This window comes from Lingula anatina, chromosome 1 (assembly GCF_051362555.1).
Source record: "Lingula anatina isolate TDL-2025a chromosome 1, LinAna3.0, whole genome shotgun sequence".
Classification (NCBI taxonomy): domain Eukaryota; kingdom Metazoa; phylum Brachiopoda; class Lingulata; order Lingulida; family Lingulidae; genus Lingula; species Lingula anatina.
The window spans coordinates 43,239,072-43,261,914 of NC_141767.1; the positions used below are offsets into that span (position 1 = coordinate 43,239,072).

Consider the following 22,843-nt stretch of genomic DNA (forward strand, 5'->3'; position numbering starts at 1 on the left):
CTGTCAATAACGCGAGGTCTGTGATAAATGGACTGTTGGGTGTGGAACCTGCTGTTAAATATTACATACGTGGTTATCATACAGCAACGTGAACTACCCAACAAAATTCAGCTGATGGCGTGTATATGTCAAAGACATACATATAAAAGTACATCTGCTTTTAAGATTGAATGGAAGTAAGTGGTTCTCAAAGAATCACATTAACAATCGATTCCACCTGCAGTGAATAAATTTTGTTTCTCAAAACGGTTCTACTTTATATCGTGAAAATAATGTATTTTTACGCTACATGTATGAACACTGGAACAAAATAAATCGATTCTTTTAAACAAACATATTATCCTCGTGACAGCCTAAAACTCTAAGCAATATGAGGCAGATTGGAATTGATTTTACTGATTAAGTCCTCATTTTACACAGTATCTGTAGCGCCTGTGATCACACTTTGCAGCAAGTGGCTACAGCATACACTCCTTGGTTGGGCGAGTTGCGATTCCTTCCATTAATAGCCAGGCAGTGATGATCACCTCCCCATGTTCCTAAGATAAAAAATAATCATTATCTCAGCTGGGTACTATAGTACATTAAAAATATAAAGACACACTTCTTCACAGATTACTTCTTTCCACCTCACGGTAAGCCGAATTCGAAATTATTGTCACGTAATTGAGAAAAGATGCAACCGGTTATTTTTACATTTATAATTGTAAGTGAAATTAGATGTCGCACCCAGTGAATATTTATTGATACTCGCAAAAAGCATTATCAACGTGCATATGTTGTAATAAATGAACATTTACATTTTGTAATATATGAACAATCATATGCACGTCAGTCGCTGAGCTTGTTTCACTTAATTACCGTTAACTTTTTGGTATTTTCTTTCTTCTCAGTTTTCTTGTTCATTCATTTTTTTATTTAAAAACAAATGTTCTTGTGTGTTTTGAGTGTGTTTTCCGAGTTCATCTGTTCAGAAGCCCGAAGTGTCTGAAGCGATCTGACGTCATGACGTCTTGGTTGTACCCTGCTGTGACATCATAAACCCATGACGTCATTATCTTGACTACATAGTGTTTTGCATACATAATTGTTTGCGAGTAGACAGGCAAAAGTATTGGCGAATTTGTGGACAATGTTTGTTCTTTCTTACCTAGTGTTTTTTGCAGTTCAGTGCTGCAGTGACTTCATCAAGCAGCGGGGCGTTGCTGCTAAGGTAAAACGCATTTTCTCAGTAGATAATACAGTAAAAATTAACACATGTATGTCGGATCCGGAAAAGGTGAGAAAGAAAGTGATTGTTGATTTATCCCCTTAATCATATTCGATCTTGAGAAAAAGCCCAAAATTCACATTTCTACGATCAACTTTTACCAAATCATTGTATTACATCTTATTTTTCCATTTATCTTTTCAGACGGGCGATGCAATTGAAGATATAAGGTAAGCTACTTAATTTAGTCAGTTTATTTCACATTAATTAACGATATTAAAATGTATTATATTAACACATTTGTATGGTCTATGTTACAAGTGATCCAATTTACTAACCACCAATGGTATGAAATTCATTGTTGAGTCAATCATTTTTATCAAACTTAACATAACAGTGTTCAAAACAGAAAATAAAGTAGCGTCATTTACTTTATTTCATGCATAGCATGCCTAGGAAATTTTACTTCACTGATGTGGAGAAATTAGACTATGCTGAGCAAACCAAAGACCCAAGAGAGTTCTTTGACGTAGTCACTAACTTGGATATTTCTGGGATAGAGCTGTGGGAAATAATAGAGGACCGCATAAAGAGGGCCAAAATGGAGGGGGTAAAAGATTTAATTAGACTACTAATGAATTCATGATTGCAATTTTTTGTGGTTCATTTGGAGCAAGACAAATAAAATCAATGAAGTTTTTAAAATCTTTTTTTTTTTTTTTTGTGTAGATACTTAATAAGTCTTGGACAAAATAGTCCATTATTATGTTTTCTTTTCTAATACACATTTGACTGACAATGTCTACTTTCTTTTGCATATTGTAACATTGTGTGGGGTGTTTACTTCATAAAATACATTTACTTAGACAATGATCACTTTTTGAAAATAGTTCACAATTATGTTTATAACTTTCAGGATGAAGATTTTGCAACAGAGCTTGGGATATTGGTTGAGTAAGTACATCTATAGTGAAACTGATGTATGGGAATAGTTATGTATAATATGCAAGAAAAAATTATGACATCTTAGATATGAGAAACATTGTTTACGGTGCATGCAGTGTGACCTTTTGTTCAGAATGCAGATACATAGAAATTCTGATTTTTTAATATTTGAGTTCCTTCAACTTCTTGGTTCCTTTCATCAAAATATTTTACTTATGCACCTTCTCTTTCAGCTCTGCTGGCTTACAGCTGACTATGCCCTACCAGTGGTTTTTGTGGCACTGCCAGGATGGGGAACAGGGTTAAATCCCTGAACATATCTACATACACTGAAGATGGGGAAAATTGAACTATTTATCTACTTGACACTTTCTTATTACTTAAAAATATCTATAAAATATCTGTTGTTTCCTTCTCTCTATATATACTGTATATACTGTGACTGAATAGTCAAGTGGAGAAAACTAAACTATTTATCTACTTAACATTTTCTTATTACTTACAAATATCCATAAAATATCTGTTGTTTCTCTCTGTATATATACTGTGACTGAATATTCAAATCAAAATATAAATGTACATATTTTTGTTTCCTTTGTAACGAATAACAGTATTATGAAGTCAGATTTTGTTTGTGATTTTCTTTTTTCCATCAATTTTAGTTTCATTTTGGCATTTAAATATAAGAAAAATATCATAGCATCAGTTTTTCAAGAACAGTCAAGTAAATGCATAAATTGGCTGCATTGGGTATGGTAATGACTCCACCTTTCCAATTTCCAAGTCCACATGTTAGTTTAGAATCCAGTAAGATTTGTGGTTTTCTCAAAAGGGACTAAGGTTGGTGGCTCAGTTGGTAGGTCTGTTTTAAAATAGCTAAGAATGCGCAGGAGATTTTAAAATTTATCCACATGAAGAACCTTTGTCTGTTTGTAAGACCGCCCACTTGCCTAGCTGTCTGTCTGTCTGTCCACCTCTCTCTCTCTCTCTCCGTCTTCTACAGGGCAAGTATTTACAGAAATTCTCTATGTACCTACCAGTAAATGCACCTGCAGTGCCACCAAACTCATTGAAGACATTACACCCAGTGATGGTATATCCTGCATCACAAGTCACTGCAGTGATATTACCCCTAAAGTCACCACTACGGTCTGAATATTTCACTACACACTGGAGGCCATTTGCTTTACAACAGGCAGCATGAGAGAACACACCTGAAGACAATGATAAACAGTTGAAAATAGTAGTGATTTTTTTACCTGTTAACAACAAACACCTCATTACATCACTTATCACATCAAGTACTACAGAGACAATATACCTGCACAACATATCGTACACAACAATTGCACAACACTGGAAGGTGATTTTACCTAGTGGTTTTTATCATTTTTCATGGTTGTCTGCTAATTTGTGCTTACCGCCTTTTACCCCATCATTTTGTGCAACACAAGCTGTCTTGTTCATTTTAGGAAAAGATCCATCAAAAGCTGCAAAATAATTATGGGTGGTGCAACCTAAAATAAAAAAGTGAAAAAATGTTTTAGTGTAGATATGTAGTACAACACGATTAACAAAATAATAAGTTAAACTTCACAACAAAACTATATTTAAAAGACAGAGTAATCATATTCACTATATAAAAATGATTAGATCATCTGCATTTTTCTCACTATTATTTTTATTATCTAATATTATTTCCTTTATCTGATTATTCCTTTATTTTTCTTTATTATCCTAAAAGTTTTAACTTAAAAATGTACCTGTTGGCACACTTCCAGCAGGACACATCCTCACAGCTTGTTCACCATCACCTTTTGCAGAAACCTGTGAACTTGAATAACTACATTGTAAATCTGAAGGCCCCTTACAGCATCTAGCAATGGCCTGTACAGGGGCTGTAGATCCATGCCCATTATATGCCTTGCATACACGCTGATTGATTGTGGGATCCCACCCAAATACTTCTCCATCCCGATTTTCTTTATTATCCTAAAAATTAATATCCATAATTATTGAAACAACCATTAGATTCTGATAATTTTCAATTATCACTCAAAATCCAATGAAACAAATACCAACACACACATACACAACATGCTGGTTTGAAAAGCTCTAATTCATTTAGAATGATGAAGAATGGAAAATGACTTTGGTTTGAAGCCCTATTTGATATTTGTATTCATTACTTTCCAATGGAGGCAAAAATACCCACTCTTGACCTAGAAGAACACCCAGTCATTATTTCTCCCTTTCCACAAGGAACTGCAACAGGTTTGTCATCTCCAATCTCTGAAAACCCAGACCATCTGTTGACACAGGTTAGACCTGATGATAGTGTAGTGGTAGACAGGGAGCCAGCTTGTAAACTTGTAGTCACACCTCCCTGTCCAAGGGTTACTGACTTCTGTGTCACTGGTGCCCCTTTGTTTTTAATGGTGATTGTGTACTCACCCTTGAATCCTGAAATGGATGGGAAAGAAAACTATTGCACATCTGGAGATTGCAGTAATATAAACTAGGCATCCTATCATGCAGTAAATTCATATAGTCTGCTAATATGGTCATAAGAAGTTGTTACTATAGACCCCCCTATTCTATTGAAGTTACTACATTTTTAGTCCAGCCAGCTGAAAGTTACAGTCCAGCAACACAGAGATGACAAAATTGGATGACATGCTGCTTTCAAACCAAATATTGCAGTACATGTAGAAATGAATGTAAAATTAACCAAGGAACCTAATACATTTAGCTGGTATATCTTACCTCTGAGTCTCAGGGTGCTACTGTGAGCAGTGGGTTTTTGAACCACATTTGTTCTCCAAGTTTTTTTCAGTAATTGTCTGACTCTCAATCCTGCTGCATTTACCTGCAATATTGAGAATTAATACAATAGGCTTGGCTAGATAAAAAAAAACATGATAATTGAAAGCTGCAACTGATAAAACTTAAAAAGATATCAAATCAATATACACAAAAAATTGTCTTTCAAAATTGCAACAAAGTGAAGAATTGCTTTTTCTAAAGACAATTATATGATTATCATTGGGCGTCATTAGAAAACATGAAAGAAAGACAATCTTTGCCTTTTAGTGCAAAACAATGTGACACAATCACAGCAGACTATTCAGTAAGTAAGTTTGGTAATATGTTTTGCACAAAGAGATATCAAATCATCTAACACATCCTTAATTTCCCTTCTACAGCCTTTTCATTGATCAGAGACAATAAATACTCAACAAATCACCCTTCTTAAATTCACCTGAAATGCGTCTCCATTGCCCTGTGCCAAGTTCACATTATCTCTCCATGGTTTCCCATTATCATGCCACACCCAGAGTATAATCCCCTGGACTGCAGGATGGCTGAACAGATAGGTCATCACATCCTCATAGTATTCCCCTCTCTTGGCAACATCACTACTCTCTATGTCTAACTCTGTGATCCACACTGGGAGACCTGTCACTGCTAGTTTGTCCAGGTTTTGCTGGAATTAAAGCAGAGAACAAATGTGAGTTTATATTTGGTATGTTAAGCCACATGAAGAAAATGTCATGTAAAATATTTAAAATATACGATATTATATAACAACATAATAATTTCAACCAATCTACCAAATGACTTAAGTGCACATATTTTTTTACATCCAACAGTTTTGACAAATAAGCATCATAATATTGATACAGACCAGGCAATATGTACTCGTTTTGCAAAAAAAAAAAAAAAAAAAAAAAAAAAAAAAAAAAAATATATATATATATATATATATATATATATATATATATATATATATATATATATATATATATATATTTAACCCCCTTTTTGCATTTACTGAGAATAAAAAGTAAATAAAGCATCTGATTCTAAAGTTCTTTGTCCTTCTCAATCTTAAGCATATCTGAAAGAGTGGCACACAAAACAAAATAAAACACAATACAATCTTTTTGATGGGCATATGTTGCCATAAAATTAGTAACTATGTTTTACTAAACCAAAATCCTTTCCAGAACTAATGCTACTATCAATGAAAGGAAAGGGAAATACCAATGAAATATTAATCGTTATATGGGTACCTGAATTTTCAGAATATCTGGTGGTCCTACTGGTAGATGACCCTGTACTCCAATACCATACAAAGGGAGACCTTTAGCTTTGTACTCCTGTATCATGTCCACATATGCCTGAAAACACACACAATTATAAAATTGAATGGACATAAAATACAGGTTAAACCAAGCAGTCATGTTGTGAGCAAAATATTGTACTGTTGTGTCAATGTTAATCTTAGGCAGACATAAAATGAATAAAAAAAGTTACCTTGATTATTAGAAAAGAGAGTTTATTACTGATAAGGTTAAACATTTATTTCATAACAGATTGTGTAATGAAATTACATAATGCATTGATTGCAAAACCTCATAATAAAAACTGACCATAAACACGTCTTTTTTAGCATACAGTGGAAACAATTCACCACTGAAAATGTATATACAACACTTACATCAGTGATAGCCCCTGAGTTGATGACTCTGAATTCATTATGGAACAGTTTGACGTCTGGGTCTATGGAGTGAATCTTCTGAAACATCTTCTCTGTGATGTATCTGTCTCCAGTGTTCTGCTCAAACCAATCTCCATGTCCAGCAATTACCTCATTGTTCACATCCCAGTGAGACAAACTTCACAGAATAATAATAATAATAATAATAATAATAATAATAATAATAATTTTGTAGATAATCTAAGAAAAAGAAAGGGCTTCAATATCACAATCTTCTATATTCAAAATAAAATTTACAATGAATTAAAATTGGTTCATGTTTTGTGTGTATGTGTTGAATCATTCAGTTTGTTGTAAATAGCTCTGGCCTCTTAAGCATTACACCTAACATATACATGTACCTGACATATTTACACCTGCCATGTTTTCACAAGGACTTTATTCTTGAAAAGGAACCATAAACACAATATGCACATAAAATACACTTACTTTCCCTTGAAGGTCCCTACCACACCTTGAATCCTGGCATCTAATGCTGCTTTCACCTGATCTGCTGTCATTGTCTTCAACCATTTGGGAACATTGTCTTCAACTCCCCATACAACATTGTGACCTCGAATCTTTACACTGGAATATGAATGTTCACCTTTTAAGAACAATTACTTAAAAGAATAATTATTACAGATTTACACACTAAAGTTCAATAACATATTAACAATTTAAAGAAATTCAAGAATGCAAATAAGTTTGAACTGGGCCAAACATGTTTTTATTGATAAATAATAATTATAAAAAGCAATGAAATTATAAATAATTACATTCTTCACTCTAAACTTTTCTGTATGGTAAACCCACCCATGAGACAGCAACTCCTCTATTGCTAATCGTGGTGTGTCATAATCGATTGGATACTGAAAAATAGTGTTAATATTGGGTCAGTTTTTTTTTTCTTTTTTTTTTTGCTCTCAATTCTCATAACTTTTTACAAAAGAAAGTTTTTTGATACTAACTTTGTTTTAATAAGTAAAACAAAACAAAATGGCATGTAATAAAAAAATGTACAATAGAAATGAAAATGTGCCACTGTTATTTATTGCAACAAAATATGATTTGTGAACTAAATAAAATATCTTCCATTACCTGTTTCCACTGCATCATTCTAAACTTGAGTGCATTTGATATCGTGGTCCACTCAAATGTGTCATACACAAACTGTCTGTACTTAATCTGGTTAGGATCTACAATTTGTCTGGCTTTTATCATTCCCCCAAAGGGAAATGCACTGCTTGTCTGTTTTACCTAGAAATATTTGGGCAAAAAACAAATTATCAAAATGTAAAAGTCATTCTCATTACAAAAATTTCATTCCACAAAACTGATGTTTTAAAAATTTTATCATTCTCTAGGAATAAATGGATCCATTCATTTTACTCACCTCTACCTCTACATCATCCAGATTATACTCACTTCCTATGGTTAAACTACAATAAAAGATAAGTTAATTTTTTATAAAACATTAATTGTTCATCATCTTTTTGAACTGCAATTTTTACAGATGTGCTAACAAATAGAACATACAAGTCAAACCCTAGAGGTGTACATAAGGCAATGTACAAACATTTTTACTTTCAAATAGTCACTTTAAGTTGTTGGTGTTTCCATACTTGATGGTGAGATCATCTTTTCTGATCTGTTCAATTCTTTGAAGTGCATCAGCTTTCCAATTTCCACTTAACTCTGGGATTAACTTCATTGAGATGCTGTCAACAAGGAATGACACTGAAGGATCTGGTCCTCTAAGAGATATTTCAAGGAACTGCATATCTGATAGAAGGAAAAGGTTGGCACCATTTCATGTTACATATATTCACATATTTTTCATCTTCTGTGTCCTGCAGGTACATAAATCACCACATCACCATGCTCACAGATGATTTAAACAGCAAAGACCAAATGTTTTTAAATTTTGCAAGGGGCGGGGGGTTGTGGCTAGAAACATTTGAAAAAAGTCAATAAAAGATAACAATGATGGTGTTGTGTCACAGTGAATTTTCCATACCTGTAAGCAATAAATGACCCACATACAACAAATCTATTAATATTTAATAATATTATAAATTTCTTGTCCACCCTGTACTGTCTCATACCTTTATCAGGTGCCCTAAAAGATCCCCCTACTTTCCTCCATCCATCTGTGGATCTGAGGTAAGGTCCTATGGCAACTGCTTTCCAGTCATCTTTACCTTGAAAACAACAAATATCAGTAACATACAATTTGATAATATTTTTGCTTTGTAGCAATAAAAAAACACCATTTAAACTTGATCTTTTTATACTCTAAGGCAGCATAATGACTGCAAGATTTTCAAAAATAAATTCTATACTCATACAATGTCAAGCAAAGTTTGATTTAATTACATTTTGGATCAGTTAATTTTCATATTCACAATGTCACACCTCTCTGTAATTACCATCTGCATATCTGACATGTCTCCAAGCCTCCAACCTTGTCTGAACCACACCCACTTGGTCATTTAGCAACTGGACGTATGATTCAAACTCATAGAATGCTCCTTTGGTAGCTTTCACTCTCTGCACTGGGCCAGAGGATGAGGATGTCCTGAATTCGAAAAAAAAAAAAAGACATCAAAAAGTTACTGATCACAAGTAGATACAAAGCAACCCATATCCCCCATTTTGTCAGCAACAAACCATTACCAAGAAGGAACATGATCTGAAATGATATATAGGACAAAATGAAGCATTAGGCTCTCCCTTTCTTGGCACCTTGGATCTGAATAAATAGATAGAGGCTTCACTTTTTATAATTCGCCTTGAAATTAAGAATACTTTTTTTTGCTGGGAAACTACTAATTTGTAAGAAAGTGGGCAAGGGTCTTTATAATGGATCTAATCATTTCAGATAACTATATGCAATTCTATTACCTTTTTGTGACTTTGACACTAAACTGTCCGGAATGCTTCAGACTGGACTGCTCCATTGTGCAGCCACCACATCGCCAATTTCCTTTAAAGTTCCCATTCTCAAACCCACCATTTTCCAAGAGTTCTTGTCCCACAACCAGATGAGCAGTGAGTAGTGCTGAATACAGCAATATGTACAACTTCATCCTTTAACTTCAATAATCACTTCCCAGGCTGCTTCTATAAAAACGTCAGACCAAATTATCTAAAATAATCATTTTTTGAAGTGTTCTACAATTTTGATATAACAGACAAAATGTTAGTTGTAAATGTTTTATCAATCATCGACTTCTTTTGTGGGAAGCATTTACATTTACACACAACGAATGAAAAAAGAAATATGGGCGCCTTCAAACAAAATTATCAATACTTTACAACTTATTGAAGAAATTGTGGTATAAGCTTAATGCATTTCTTACTCACCATACCTGCCTTCAGTGTGATAATAGTGCACTTGGGATATCTTATCAGGTCCAAGCACAGTTGACAAGGGTTAAAGCTGGGACACAGTTGTGTAAGCAATTTCATGGCAGCTGCACTCATGACAGTATATTTCTCATCACCCCGGCCCCAATAATTTTAATCGAAATTCCAAGAGAACTAGATAGTAATTCATGTATGTTCCAACACTTTTGACAGCATACTTTCTACCAGTGTTTAAATCAAATCGTCAGCTAGACATTTCTCCTGGCCATCTACATTTATAATTTTTCTCAATATAGAATGTGTAAAAGTCACTTTATAACACCAAGATGTTGATTCAAAGCAGGTATTTATTTCACTGTTTTTCAGTTAAACCTACAATTAGTCATTTAATTTGTAAGCGTTCACATTTTTATAAATTTGTTTTCACCTCAAAATTAATTGTCTCAACAAAGCTGGTTTATTTCCTAAACCATTAAAAAAAGAAAATTGTTTTGCATTAAAAATTACTTTTTGTTTAACCCAAAAAGAGAACAATCTCAGGGCATGCTTTTCTTTGCACAAATATTGTCATACATATATAACTTATAGGAAATAATCCAATACCTGTTATAATATCTAAAAGTTCCATCCTATAGACAAACCAGTACAATATTTGGGAATAAAGGTAATACTATTCTTTTCTTAAAATTATTGCTTGCAGTGTTCTTTACGTTACAAAAAACATGCTTCTACACATTACTGAGTGAAAGTATTTTTTCCATGATAATAATTCAATTTTTTTAATATTTGTCACCATATCTATATAATTTTTTGTAACAATTTCCAAGATAAATTCTATTATTATCATAACATGTAAAACAGCCAAATACATCAGTACATTATCTGCAAACTTAATTTAAAAATTACAAGTTATTTCACCATTCAAAAAAAAATCAATTTTCACAAACAAAACAAAATTAACCACTTTGTTAACTTAAACACATCAAGTATAATTTCTTTTAACAGTTACCAACATCATAAGTTCATGTACTTATTTCAAACATAAATGGATATGTTTATTCTATATGTAGTGAATACAGTAAAACCAAATACTAAAATACAGATTACTAAAATTATACCGATTCAAACAAATTTCAAGCAGTAACAAACACTTATTTTGAATTATATTTTACGTCAATTTAACTATTAGTCTAAATGATTCCAAAACTAAAGCAAATACAATTGTTGTAGTAAAATTTCACTTCATTCTTGACAGACTAACCTTACTAAAGAAATGTTTATACACTGGATATTCAGAGATTCTGATACAATCTCAGGGCAGGCAACAATTCTTAGACCCTGCTTATTCATATTGAAGATATGCACTGTTCAAATCTTTGTCATCAAAAGAAAAATAAAAAAACACAAAATAAAGAAATTAAAACAAGATAAAAGAGATGCGTATGTTAGGATTTACAATTTCCATATCTTACCGCCAGATCTAGACCAACACAAAGAGCCTAGAAGGCTAGACGACAAGTCCAGACATGTGCTTAACATCACTTCCTAAACACCTAAGCATGACATGACCACCGTCAGATCATGAGCCTAGCAACTGTGACATGGCAGGATGACCTTGACAACTGTGAAATGCCAGGACCTTTTGATAGGAGGTGTCCATCACATTTCTACAAAGGGTCTGAATTAACACTATAAACACTCTATCAATTATCCTAGACAAAAATCAATTCCTGCATGTCTGATTCTGATGAAAACCTTATCAATGTAACCCTTTGGGTACACCATACATTATCCACTACACTAAAACCATTTGTAAAGGCACCCTGGCTCACAACGAAAAGATTCCAATGCACCCATTCTAAAGGGTACACATCTTACAACTGCACGTCACATCTATTTTAACCATCCTTATTTTAGCCTGCCCCCCCCCGAAAATAAATAAATAAATAAATAAATAAATAAATAAATAAATAAATAAATAAAGGGCCAAATTGACAGCTATCTAGCACCTGCAAAAATTTATCTTAAAACTAAAATCAACCACTGCTGTCATCCAAGTATAAATATCAATTACATCATCTTCCCTGTGCAATTGTTTTATTTCTTTTTAAATTTTTTTTCCAATTTTTTTTTATGAAAATATCGTGAATCAGACAAGTTTAAGAAATTACCCCCTCCCCTCCTTAGTCCCTGGCCACAAGTCTCTGTGGCTAAAAAAATAAAAACTTTACCTTACTGGGCCAAAGGCCTACTTAATAATTTTGCTCTAAAGAATAACAAAGGCTGAACTTGTTTGCAGAAGATGACCACCATCACAAAAATTAAAGGAACTTAACTATCAATATCATTAATTTTTTTTTTAATATCAAAGTGAACAAGTATTAATCTCCTGTCTAAAAGGAATCAAACACTAAGTCAAGCTTTGCCAATATTCCATCTCTTAAAGTTTTGTTCTGGTTGGTTTTAGCAAGGAGTTATAACTCCTTGGTTTTAGGCAGAGTCCTTAAACAACTAGAGCTGCAGGCCCAAATGACCGGTGGAAAACAATAATTTCTAACATAATGCAGATTAATTAATATCTTAAAAAACACATTTTCTCCAAAGTCTGAACAAAATAAGTCTGGTCTAATTTTTGCATCCAGATCCCACTGCAAATACAAAGACAAAAATATAGGTGTAAAATGTGTGTACATGTATGCAGTTGTTTGCACTTGGCTGGCACCATCGCAGGCATGTGTGACTCATTTGCATGAGCATTGACATGCATGTCTCTATGGGTGCCTTTTTACGAATAAGATCCAAGCTTATAGCATATGTCTTAACACGATAACTGTGTGCATACATTGTAGACAGCATATTAAATAAATGTCTGACTTCACACTTATCATGAATATAACCGTCTCCTATATAACACTTCAATAAACTCACTCATCCTTCCTGGAACACTCAACACCATCACTCAAGCATGACCATGCAACAATATTACTTAAAAGGAAAGAGTCCGATTTTAATTCTCATTCTCTCTCTCTCTCTCTCTCTCTCTCTCTCTCACACACACACACACACACACATGCACACACACACACACACACAAACTAATCATATCAAAGAGTTTCCAATATAAACACACAAAGACAAGTTACAATATAAAGAACCATATTGATGACATAATGACCTCAAAACATCAGTCAGTTTTTGATAGCTTCATCACAAACCGTAAAATATCAAATAAACAGCCTAATAAAAAAAGAGTTGGCAAAATAAATATCAATTTACATTAGGTCACATGCTAATGTATTTCATTTCATTACATTACATAATCTGACGGATATAATCATTTAAAACACCTATCAAATCCTACAATGGACAGAAAGTTTGGCCATAAAGGCTTTTAAAAACTTGCCTTTTCCTACAGGGATTCATCTTCCCTTACCTATAAAAACTTTTGATTCAGTTTGTCAGATATTAAATATCCAACAAAAAAATGATGGTAGGAAAAATTATATTATGAAAGTATAAAATACATTTCACCTATTATCAGAGAAACCTATACTGTAAAATGATTCCTATTTATTATCTGGCATTACACATGGGGAGTTTCAACTTAAAAGGACATACCTGTAGGACTGTATTCATGCCATATCTTGTGAAAGTCAGTATGTTAACACCAAGAAGTTTAAGTGTAAAATCATAAAATGCAGACTTCTGCTAGAAACTAGAAAAATGTTGAAGTTGGCTTATATTAAAAAAATAACAGAAATAAAAAAAATTATAAGTACCCAATCTAACTAGTGGACACATTTAGTTTGCATTATAAAATATTTTAAGATGTCACAAAGAACCACCTCCTGCTTTCTCAATATCCAAATGTTTCTTATTTAAACATTTACTAACTATATTTACAGTTTACTAAAACTCACCAATACTGAATCCCCACTGTCACTGACTTGGCTCTAAAAACTGATGGTCAGTTTAAACTCTGGAGAAAACAATGTATAGGTGAACCAAAGAGTTGTATCAAACAACTCCTTGGGTGAATACTGACATCTGCAATAACCAGGTATAAAGAGAGAGTTATCAAAAAAAAAAAAAAAAAAAGAAAAAAAAAAAAAGAAAAAAAAAAAAGAAAAAAAAAAAAAAAGAAAGAAATAGCTGCTGTACTTTAGTAACACCATAAAATAACTCGCTTCTTTTTAAGCATCAAATCCAAATTCTTATCTGTACATACCTGTTGCTTAAAATTTCCATGGGAACATTTTCACAGCCAACAGTATTACTTTATAAATCAGATACTCATTATCTTACAAGTGTTTTGCTCTTTGTAATACCTCGTGTCTTGTTCTTTTATACACATACACACATTTACACATAGCTTTTAGCCCTTCTTTGTATATACAAATATATAAACACATAAATGGTTCTTTGATAAGCAGGTTTTCTCAGCAAGTGGGTTTCACATGGGCGACTTTTGCGTTAAGATTTGTTCACTTCAAAGTTATACCATGCCATAATAGATTGACTGTTTTACAGAATATGGACTAAAACATAAAACCTAATAATTAATCTTATTTCAACAAGACCCATTTGTGTATTCCAACTCCTTCTCGGTTCATAAAAATGCAAACCATCAGAACTGAGGTTTCCTTCTTACATACTCCCCCCCCCCCCCCCAAAAAAAAAAAAAAAAAATCTCCAAGTACTATAACCCAACTCAACTCAACGCAACCAAAAAAAAAATCCTATTGAAAACCAAAGAGAAAGGGTATCCATTTCTCGAGGGAGTTCCCATTCCAGTAGACTTCAATTGTAAGGTTTCTTTACTCTAAGCTATGCAAAATGGTTGTGGACACCTTCACTTGCACAGTATGTATATGCCTATCACAGTGAGCATATACTTATTTAATGCATCATATCCTCAGTCTGTGGACTCAGCTTTGATTTAAATGGGGTTATTTCAATTTGGTTCAAACATGTGCCTTTTCCTTGAATAAAACCAGTGTATTCTGTCTGTACACTAGAGAACTTGTTTACCACCTACCAGGATGGAAGTATAGAGGTTCATATATCACTGGTTGCTGTTACTTAAAACTAATATACTGCAGTGTACATCATTTAGACAGCTTCAGATTTCACTGTATCTAAACAATGGGCAAATATATCCTAACATTCAAACATTTTGGTTCAAAGAGTAAATATACATGTTGCTCTTTGTACCAGTCAGTAATCAATCAGTAATAAAATATTTACAAACCAAACAATCTTAAGAGAGAGTACCTTGTCTCTCTCTCTCTTTTCAACCAGTGCAATTATGTACATGTAAAAATTTTTCTCAAGTAACATGGTAATGTACAAACCTTCCATTTCCATTAACTATTTACATTTTATCTTGCTTGCACGATTATTAACAACATCATCTTTAAAACTCTCTCTCATAAAAACTTAAGTATACAGATAAATGAATATATAAAGTTCTCAGTGGTACTGCACTGCCCATTTTTTACATTAAGTATTCATTTTTCTAACAATATTTGCTTCTTGAATTTCATTTTTTTCTACAATTTCTTACTTTTCTTAAAAAATAAAATGACTGTTGAAAGGCATCTTACGACAAACATGATTTTCTAATAATTGAATGATAATGATGTAAAACTTTACTTTTCAGCCACCTCTTTTCAGCTACATTGTTCTTTAATACTGTTTTCTTTCCCTCTCTGTCAACTGCTAGTCTTTTTTTTAAATTCTTTCTTCTCTCTCCTTTCCAACCCTTACCTTCTTGCATCTCCATATTATGTCCCATTCTTAAAATTTTTCTTCTCATTTACAGACTTTCAGTTGCAATAATTTCCTCACTTTTTCAGTAAAAGCTGGCGAAGTGATGATAGTTTTATGGCAGTGAAATGTTGATGACTATATATGTCCCATTCGTAATATTTTTCTTCTCTTTAACAAACTCTCAAAGTTGTGATAATTTCCTCAGTTTTTTCAATGAAAGCTGGCGAAGTGATGATGGTTTTATGGCAGTGAACTGTTGATGACTATATACACAGTAATGTTACTGTTATTGTTGGTCAAGTTCGAATCATCTGTGTACAGCATCTACTTCTTTGACATTTTTATACACATAGAGATTGTCACATTTTCCATTCATTTACAGTGTATCCTTAAATACTGTGAAGTCCTTCACTCAAGCACCAAGGACTAAATACCTCGAGTTGAATTATCTGGATGCTCTTGACAAATCATGACTAGGTCAGGCCATGCACTAGATTTTCACCATATCTGAGATCAAAATTCATAGTACTCGCTGCCTTATTAACATTTCTAAATATCAGCAATATTGTTTTTCAGTCACATATTTTCTTGGAAGCCCCCATATGTTCATAACTGTCTGACATAATACAGTTCCAGTCAGTAACATTACAACTATTCATACTGGCAGGAGCTTGTAAGTTCACCAAGGGGGCCCCCACACTCCTTCCTTTTTATGAGGATGCCTTAACATGAAGTGGAATGACAAACTTGTGACCGAATGGCGACTGGTAAGTTATCCCTAACTGTTTAAAAATAGCTTTAGGGAGTCCCAGATCACACAGATAGATCTGTCCACAATTATCTGGCAAGTTCAGAGGCAGTCCCAGACACATGGACCATTTATTTTGTATGTCGCTGCCTCCATCAGCTGGTGGGTCCATGGCCATTACTGGGGCTTTGCTCTGGTTGGTCCAATTAACAATGGTGGTGTACCATGGTTGACTGCGGAGGTGTTTATTCTCACCATTGTCCAGGCAGTTGATTATTATGTCAACTGGGAATGTAGGAAGGCCTGGAAGAAGGTCATGTTTAATATCATAGTCTTTTCAAAATAATGTCAACAATAACACAAAATAAAAAGTGTGTGTGTATGTATGTGTGCATGCACGTGTCTGTGATTTGGACTTTTTAAAAAATACTACTCCTGGTCTTTGTTTTCATCTCAACATACCACTTGGATCGGAAGTCTTCTTTCCACTGGTCAATTCAAACAAAGCTATCTCTTCCGCCAGCCAGTTCAACATCTTAAGAAAATTTGGCACAAAGAGGATCACATTGACATTGTGGTTGGCTAGCTGCCTTGCACACGACACACCCTGAGCACCTTGCATATGTGGCCCACATAGCACCACCACTGTGGGGCGCTGGTGAGCATTACGAGGATTGAGTCTACAAAAAAAGAAGGAAAAAGTTTTGTGTTTATTCATCATGATGTTAACTTCAACAGTAACAAGTGGCTACCCTGTGGCATTATGCCAACTAAAGGCAATACTTGGTATCACAACACATATGCCAACAAACTGCAGATTAAAAAAAAAACATACTTCTAATTATAGATAATGAAATTCTTACTAGACTATTTTATTTAATGAATTACATTTTTCAGTATTTTTTTTAAATGAAAAGCTATCATTACTTAAATCAGTGGGTCTTCTGAATACACAACATGCCCACTGCAACCACCTGTCTTACCTGTGTGCACCACCAAGAAGCTGCAGCACCATTTCACATGCAGATCTACCCACAACTTCCAGCAAGCGCTCTGTCTTAAATCCAGCTTTTTCCGCTTTCTCGAATAGTTTATTGCGTAAATCTTGTGGAATGCAAGGAACAACCAAACCGGCATCTAAAGACGATTGAAAATCAACCTATTCAAATAACTGTACAAAACAATTTACTCCTGTTTAAAATTCTGATAATATTTCCTGTATGTTTGGAGAAAATGCATAATTTACATACAGGCTAGCAGAGTTTACATTATTGAACAAAACAATAACACTTTCACCGACTTCTTCAATAATCATTTCTGTCTTTTTCTCAGTTGTATTGGTTTTCTACATGCAAAGATACATCTGTATCTTTCTTAAAAGTAAATGATTAAATATTATAACAACAAACCATCTTATATTATAGTCAGTTCTACCTGTGACATAATCTTTCTCCATTCCACTACTGGCACTGGATTTAATTTTGATCTGCCTCAGTTCCACAGGCCCAGACTGCAAAACATTTTCATCACACCGGTATTTTGGAGGCTGCTTTTGTGCAGCTATCTGCATTTCAGCAGGATAAGAAGAACTCTCAATCTCCTCAAACACAGCCTGCTTATCAAATAAAGCTAAGTTTTTCTCAAAGTCAAATTCTCCTAAAAATGACTGAGACGGTGCACTGAAGCACTCTTCCCTTGGAGTATTACGGCGCCGACCTTCTATCTTTTTAGGAGTGCTGCGACCACGACCACCTCTCCCTGAATTTGTTTTAGTGTCTGATGCTGAAAACCAGTTATGTGTCACTATGATTAAATGACATTTAAAATGAGATCAATCAAAATAAATCAATTATAAGTTACAGATCTACTTATAAAAGTTAAATGTTTTCTTAAAACATGATGACCTTGGACTGCAATTATAGATTTACTTTAAAACAAGGCAGCAAAGCTGTCAAATGTACAGACAAAAAACAGGAAATAACTATGCACAAAATAGGCTACTGTCAATTCTGATGCAAAATTTTAATGATTGAATCTGACAAACTGCAATGATATGAGTTTATTTCCATTTTTGAAACTTTATTACACAATACACGATAACAAGTTTACCATCATTTTTACATAATCAACTAATAATGTTGTAAAATTGCAGGAAATGCCAAACAAACACTTTTACGTTTCTTATTAGTTCAATAATGAAACTGTTTACATGCCTAAGAATTGAATCTGAGGAAATGTGAAAAAACTGCATTTCTTTAAAATAATGGCCCGATTATGCTGATTTTTGAACTCAACCTGCGTTTTAGCAGGAATGACCACTCCTGTGAGTTTAATGACAATTGGCCTATCTGTTTTTCTTATATTGTGTTTACAGTGTTGCATATATGCTGAAAAGTGAAAAAAAAAGCATAACTACTAAAATAGTGCCCCGATCATGCCGATTTTCGAAGTTGACCTGCGTTATAGTAAGATCGATTAATCCTGTGAGTTTCATGACACAAAGCTCATCGGTTTTCCTTGAAATGTGTTTACAGTGTTGCATATATGCTGAAAAGTGAAAAAACAGCATAACTTCTACATTAATGGCCCGATCATGCTGATTTTTGAACTTGGTCTGCATTTTATGAATATTCATCAGCTCTGTAAATATACAGCCAAAAAGTAAAACTGCCTTCCACTTATCGTGTTTACAATGAAAGTGCATGGCGCCGGCGCCAGTGACGGCGACGACGGCTACGACAGACGCAGGTGATGGCAATATGTATAGACACATCTCTACATATTAACTGTACTGTTTGAGAACAGTATGTGACATGGTTTTTCTTAAATGGTCATCATGGGAGCAGTGCCCAAAATAGGTTTTTTTCAAATTTTGATGCAATATTACATAATGTTTAACAGCATAATGATCATCAATTTTTAATAATAAAATATTAGTATCATGGACAAATAGTAAACGTGACTTACAAAGGTTTTTAGGCCGATGGAACTTCAAAGTCACACCTTAACAATGCCAAAATGTAAACAAGACTGCACTGTTCTGAAATGGGTTTATTTCCATTTTTAACACTTTTTTTAACATAAAACAAAATTAATAGGTTACTGCCATTTTTATACGATCAACTAAGAAAATTGATGAGATGTGAAAAATATCAATAGAACAGTGTTAAATGTCCAATTTCTTCCATTCTGAGATTCTGAACATAGTGAATGATTGAATCTGACAAACTGCAATGATATGAGTTTATTTCCATTTTTGACACTTTATTACACAATACACGATAACAAGTTTACCATCATTTTTACATAATCAACTAACAATGTTGTAAAGATGCAGGAAATGTCAAACAAACACTTTTATGTATCTTATTAGTAAAATAATAAGACTGTTAACATGCCTAAGAATTAAATCTGAGGAAATCTGAGGAAATGTGAAAAAACAGCATAACTTCTAAAATAATGCCCCGATTATGCTGATTTTCGAACTCAACCTGCGTTTTAGTAAGACTGACCATTCCTGTGAGTTTAATGACAATGGGGCTTTCTGTTTTTCTTATATTGTGTTTACAGTGTAGCATATATGCTGAAAAGTGAAAAAACCGCATAACTACTAAAATAGTGGCCCGATCATGCTGATTTTCGAACTTAACCTGCGTTTTAGTAAGATTGATTACTCCTGTGAGTTTCATGACAACAGGCCTAACGGTTTTCCTTAAAATGTGTTTACAAGGTTGCATATATGCTGAAAAGTGAAAAAACAGCATAACTTCTACAATAATGGCCCGATCATGCTGATTTTCGAACTTGACCTGCGTTTTATGAATATTCATCAGCTCTGTAAATATAAAGCCAAAAAGTAAAACTGCCTTCCACTTATCGTGTTTACAAGGAAAGTGCACGGCGCCGGCGACGGCATCGGCATCGGCATCGGCGACGACAGACGCAGGTGATGGCAATATGTACAGACACATCTGTGTCTGTACATAAAAATCTGGTTAAAGAAATTAGTGAAAAGACAATGTTAAGTCTCCTCAGCTTAAATGATGCTTCAACTATTACTACTAACCAGACCCAGAACGCTTTCTGAATGAGTCTGCTTCTCTTGTTGAAGACACACTGTAGTTGTACTGATCATTTCCATTTGGAAAACCATTAACTCCTTGACCATTCACTCCCTGGTAACCATTGGACCTTCCATTCCTTCTCCCAGGATCATTACTAGCTTTGGGTTTCAGAGGTGTGGTATCCAAATACCCCTCTCCTGCATCAGCAGCATTAGGTGGAGTAACATGTCCATTCTTGACTTTATGTCTTATTGCTGGAAGCTCTTCAGCTTCAGTGGATGTCTTCAAAATCTTTAAATCTTGAATGTCTATTGCACTGCAAAGAATAGGCAACTAACAGATTTAAAAATATTATCACTTCATCTACTGAGATATGAGAATCAATATGCAGTTCACAATTTTTTGACAGATTTGGGTCTTATTGATAAAAGATCCAGCAAACCTTTTGCAGTTTTTCAAACAGTTATTTGGCACCAAATTCAAAATCTTAATTTTAACAATTTGTATTGGTCATTTCTTGTGCATACCTAAGTGTAACTGTTGGGACCTCACACAGCATTCCATTGCGAAAGGCTTTAATTAATGTAATAGACTGGTCTTCCCTGTTGACCAATGACACTTGACCCTGGTAAGTCCCCAAAGTGTCACCACAGTCAACAGAGACAACACAACCAATCCAATCTTCAGACATTCTGAAAATTAATAAATAGCCATATATATAGTATAACTCCCTAGATTATTTTTCCAAACATATGTGTTGTGCTGAACAAATAACATTCATATGGTCTCTTCAGACTTGTTATCCCTGGTATTATGAAAACTTCAAGATGTTTCAGAAAACAAGGACATTGGTTTAGATAGTGAAAGAACTATGGTAACAAAATTGAGCACAATAAGGAGTACATATGGGTACTTTGGTACTCTGGTGTACCTGATAAACCTTTGGTACGTCTATACGTGCACCTGAATTTGTAAATGATAAATGGGCTCCCAACTTGAAGAAAAAAAAACTGGTCATTGGGAACCTACAACGCCGAGAAGCAGAAGAGCCGACAAGAGAAGCGCCTGGCTGAGCCTACCACCGCGAATCTTCATACAAGGTTGCGTTTGCCCCAGTTTTCGGTGTTACACGCTACAAAGTATGCACTTTACATATAAAGGCATAAACTGAGACAAAGGTTGTATAGCACAGCTGAGGTTAACCGAACACTGACAAAGATATTTGATAATAGATTCAATGAGAAACTGACTCACTACTTGTTTTTTCTCGAAAAACGATGTCATACTTACTGTATATAATATTCGATGGTGAAAAAAGAATCCCAAGAAGTTTCAAACAACACAATGAGTTTCGGTGAGCTAATATTTTCCAAGATTGATAACTACTTCCTATCAAAACAAACAAAACTTTCGTGAAATATCATGGCGGATCCAAACTGTCGCTTACAATATGATTAAAAAGATCGAAGCATCTTACTTGTCACTTTGAGCTATTACGTGGATTAACCTTAAACATTATCAAAAATATTATCAAGTCAAACTTTAGTATGGTAACAAAAGCAGAAAAACGGTACATTTCGTGTATTATTTAATCGCTTAAAACAAATTAAGAAACTTCCGCTTCCGCTTTATCTCTTTAACTCTAGTAATTAGCTTGCACAAAGGTCACATGTTGAATATAAACTTAAATTTTTACCTTTGATGTGAAAAACATTTTAAATAAACAATTATATCTAAAAGCTAATGATATCGTCATTTCAGTGCATATAAACTATTATTATTTTAAGAAGCCGCATGGTCTCAAGCATCGGTTCAATAGTGTAGTGGCTATCACGCTCGCCTCACACGCGAGAGGTCCTGGGTTCGAACCCCAGTTGAACCATCGTATGTTTTTTCCTTTCCATGTTGGAAAATCGTGGTAACAACAAGTGATACAGATGCTGACCTGACGCATATTGACATTTTCTATCAACATTGCTAAAACGCTTCCCTACACAAGCTGCATTTGCTTAAATGTTCGTATGGCATGAAGTGTAGTGGTAAATAAAATTATAGTTCTATCATTATAGCTCTAGAGTGGGAATCACTCACATTGTTAGGAGCCTTGGAACTTGTGTCAAACAATGTTTCAAAAAGGGTATATTTAAGAAATACCAGAAAATGAAATGGAATAAATTGGAGAAATATCA

The 22,843-nt window shown here is 34.0% G+C and overlaps 3 protein-coding genes and 1 non-coding gene across 4 annotated transcripts; 2 read left to right on the forward strand and 2 right to left on the reverse strand.

Annotated features, from left to right (window-relative positions):
- Nucleotides 1-231: 231 nt before the first annotated feature.
- LOC106180638 (uncharacterized) lies at nucleotides 232-9,820 on the reverse strand. The gene is made up of 17 exons (XM_086997447.1): nucleotides 9,606-9,820; nucleotides 9,131-9,279; nucleotides 8,807-8,902; nucleotides 8,324-8,483; nucleotides 8,095-8,140; nucleotides 7,800-7,958; nucleotides 7,515-7,570; nucleotides 7,149-7,286; nucleotides 6,660-6,837; nucleotides 6,232-6,339; nucleotides 5,418-5,642; nucleotides 4,922-5,024; nucleotides 4,371-4,618; nucleotides 3,919-4,147; nucleotides 3,577-3,672; nucleotides 3,193-3,369; nucleotides 232-539 (listed from the first exon to the last, which is right to left on the reverse strand). Exons 1-17 carry the CDS (start codon nucleotides 9,788-9,790, stop codon nucleotides 439-441), a joined length of 2,454 nt encoding a protein of 817 aa, XP_086853573.1. The 5' UTR covers nucleotides 9,791-9,820; the 3' UTR covers nucleotides 232-438.
- On the forward strand, nucleotides 931-2,779 carry LOC147764374 (uncharacterized). The gene is made up of 5 exons (XM_086997506.1): nucleotides 931-1,213; nucleotides 1,415-1,440; nucleotides 1,658-1,820; nucleotides 2,127-2,164; nucleotides 2,389-2,779. The coding sequence occupies exons 1-5, from the start codon at nucleotides 1,133-1,135 to the stop codon at nucleotides 2,459-2,461; spliced, it is 381 nt and encodes a 126-aa protein (XP_086853632.1). The 5' UTR covers nucleotides 931-1,132; the 3' UTR covers nucleotides 2,462-2,779.
- Nucleotides 9,821-10,399: 579 nt separating the features above from the next.
- On the reverse strand, nucleotides 10,400-22,120 carry LOC106180647 (enhancer of mRNA-decapping protein 3-like). Its single transcript, XM_013564677.3, has 7 exons — nucleotides 21,945-22,120; nucleotides 21,182-21,346; nucleotides 20,657-20,970; nucleotides 18,025-18,372; nucleotides 17,574-17,727; nucleotides 17,053-17,270; nucleotides 10,400-16,893 (listed from the first exon to the last, which is right to left on the reverse strand). Exons 2-7 carry the CDS (start codon nucleotides 21,343-21,345, stop codon nucleotides 16,553-16,555), a joined length of 1,539 nt encoding a protein of 512 aa, XP_013420131.2. The 5' UTR covers nucleotide 21,346; nucleotides 21,945-22,120; the 3' UTR covers nucleotides 10,400-16,552.
- A 343-nt stretch (nucleotides 22,121-22,463) lies between these two features.
- On the forward strand, nucleotides 22,464-22,536 carry Trnav-cac (transfer RNA valine (anticodon CAC)). The gene has a single exon. It is a non-coding gene; the product is annotated as a tRNA-Val (tRNA).
- The last annotated feature ends 307 nt before the right edge of the window (nucleotides 22,537-22,843 follow it).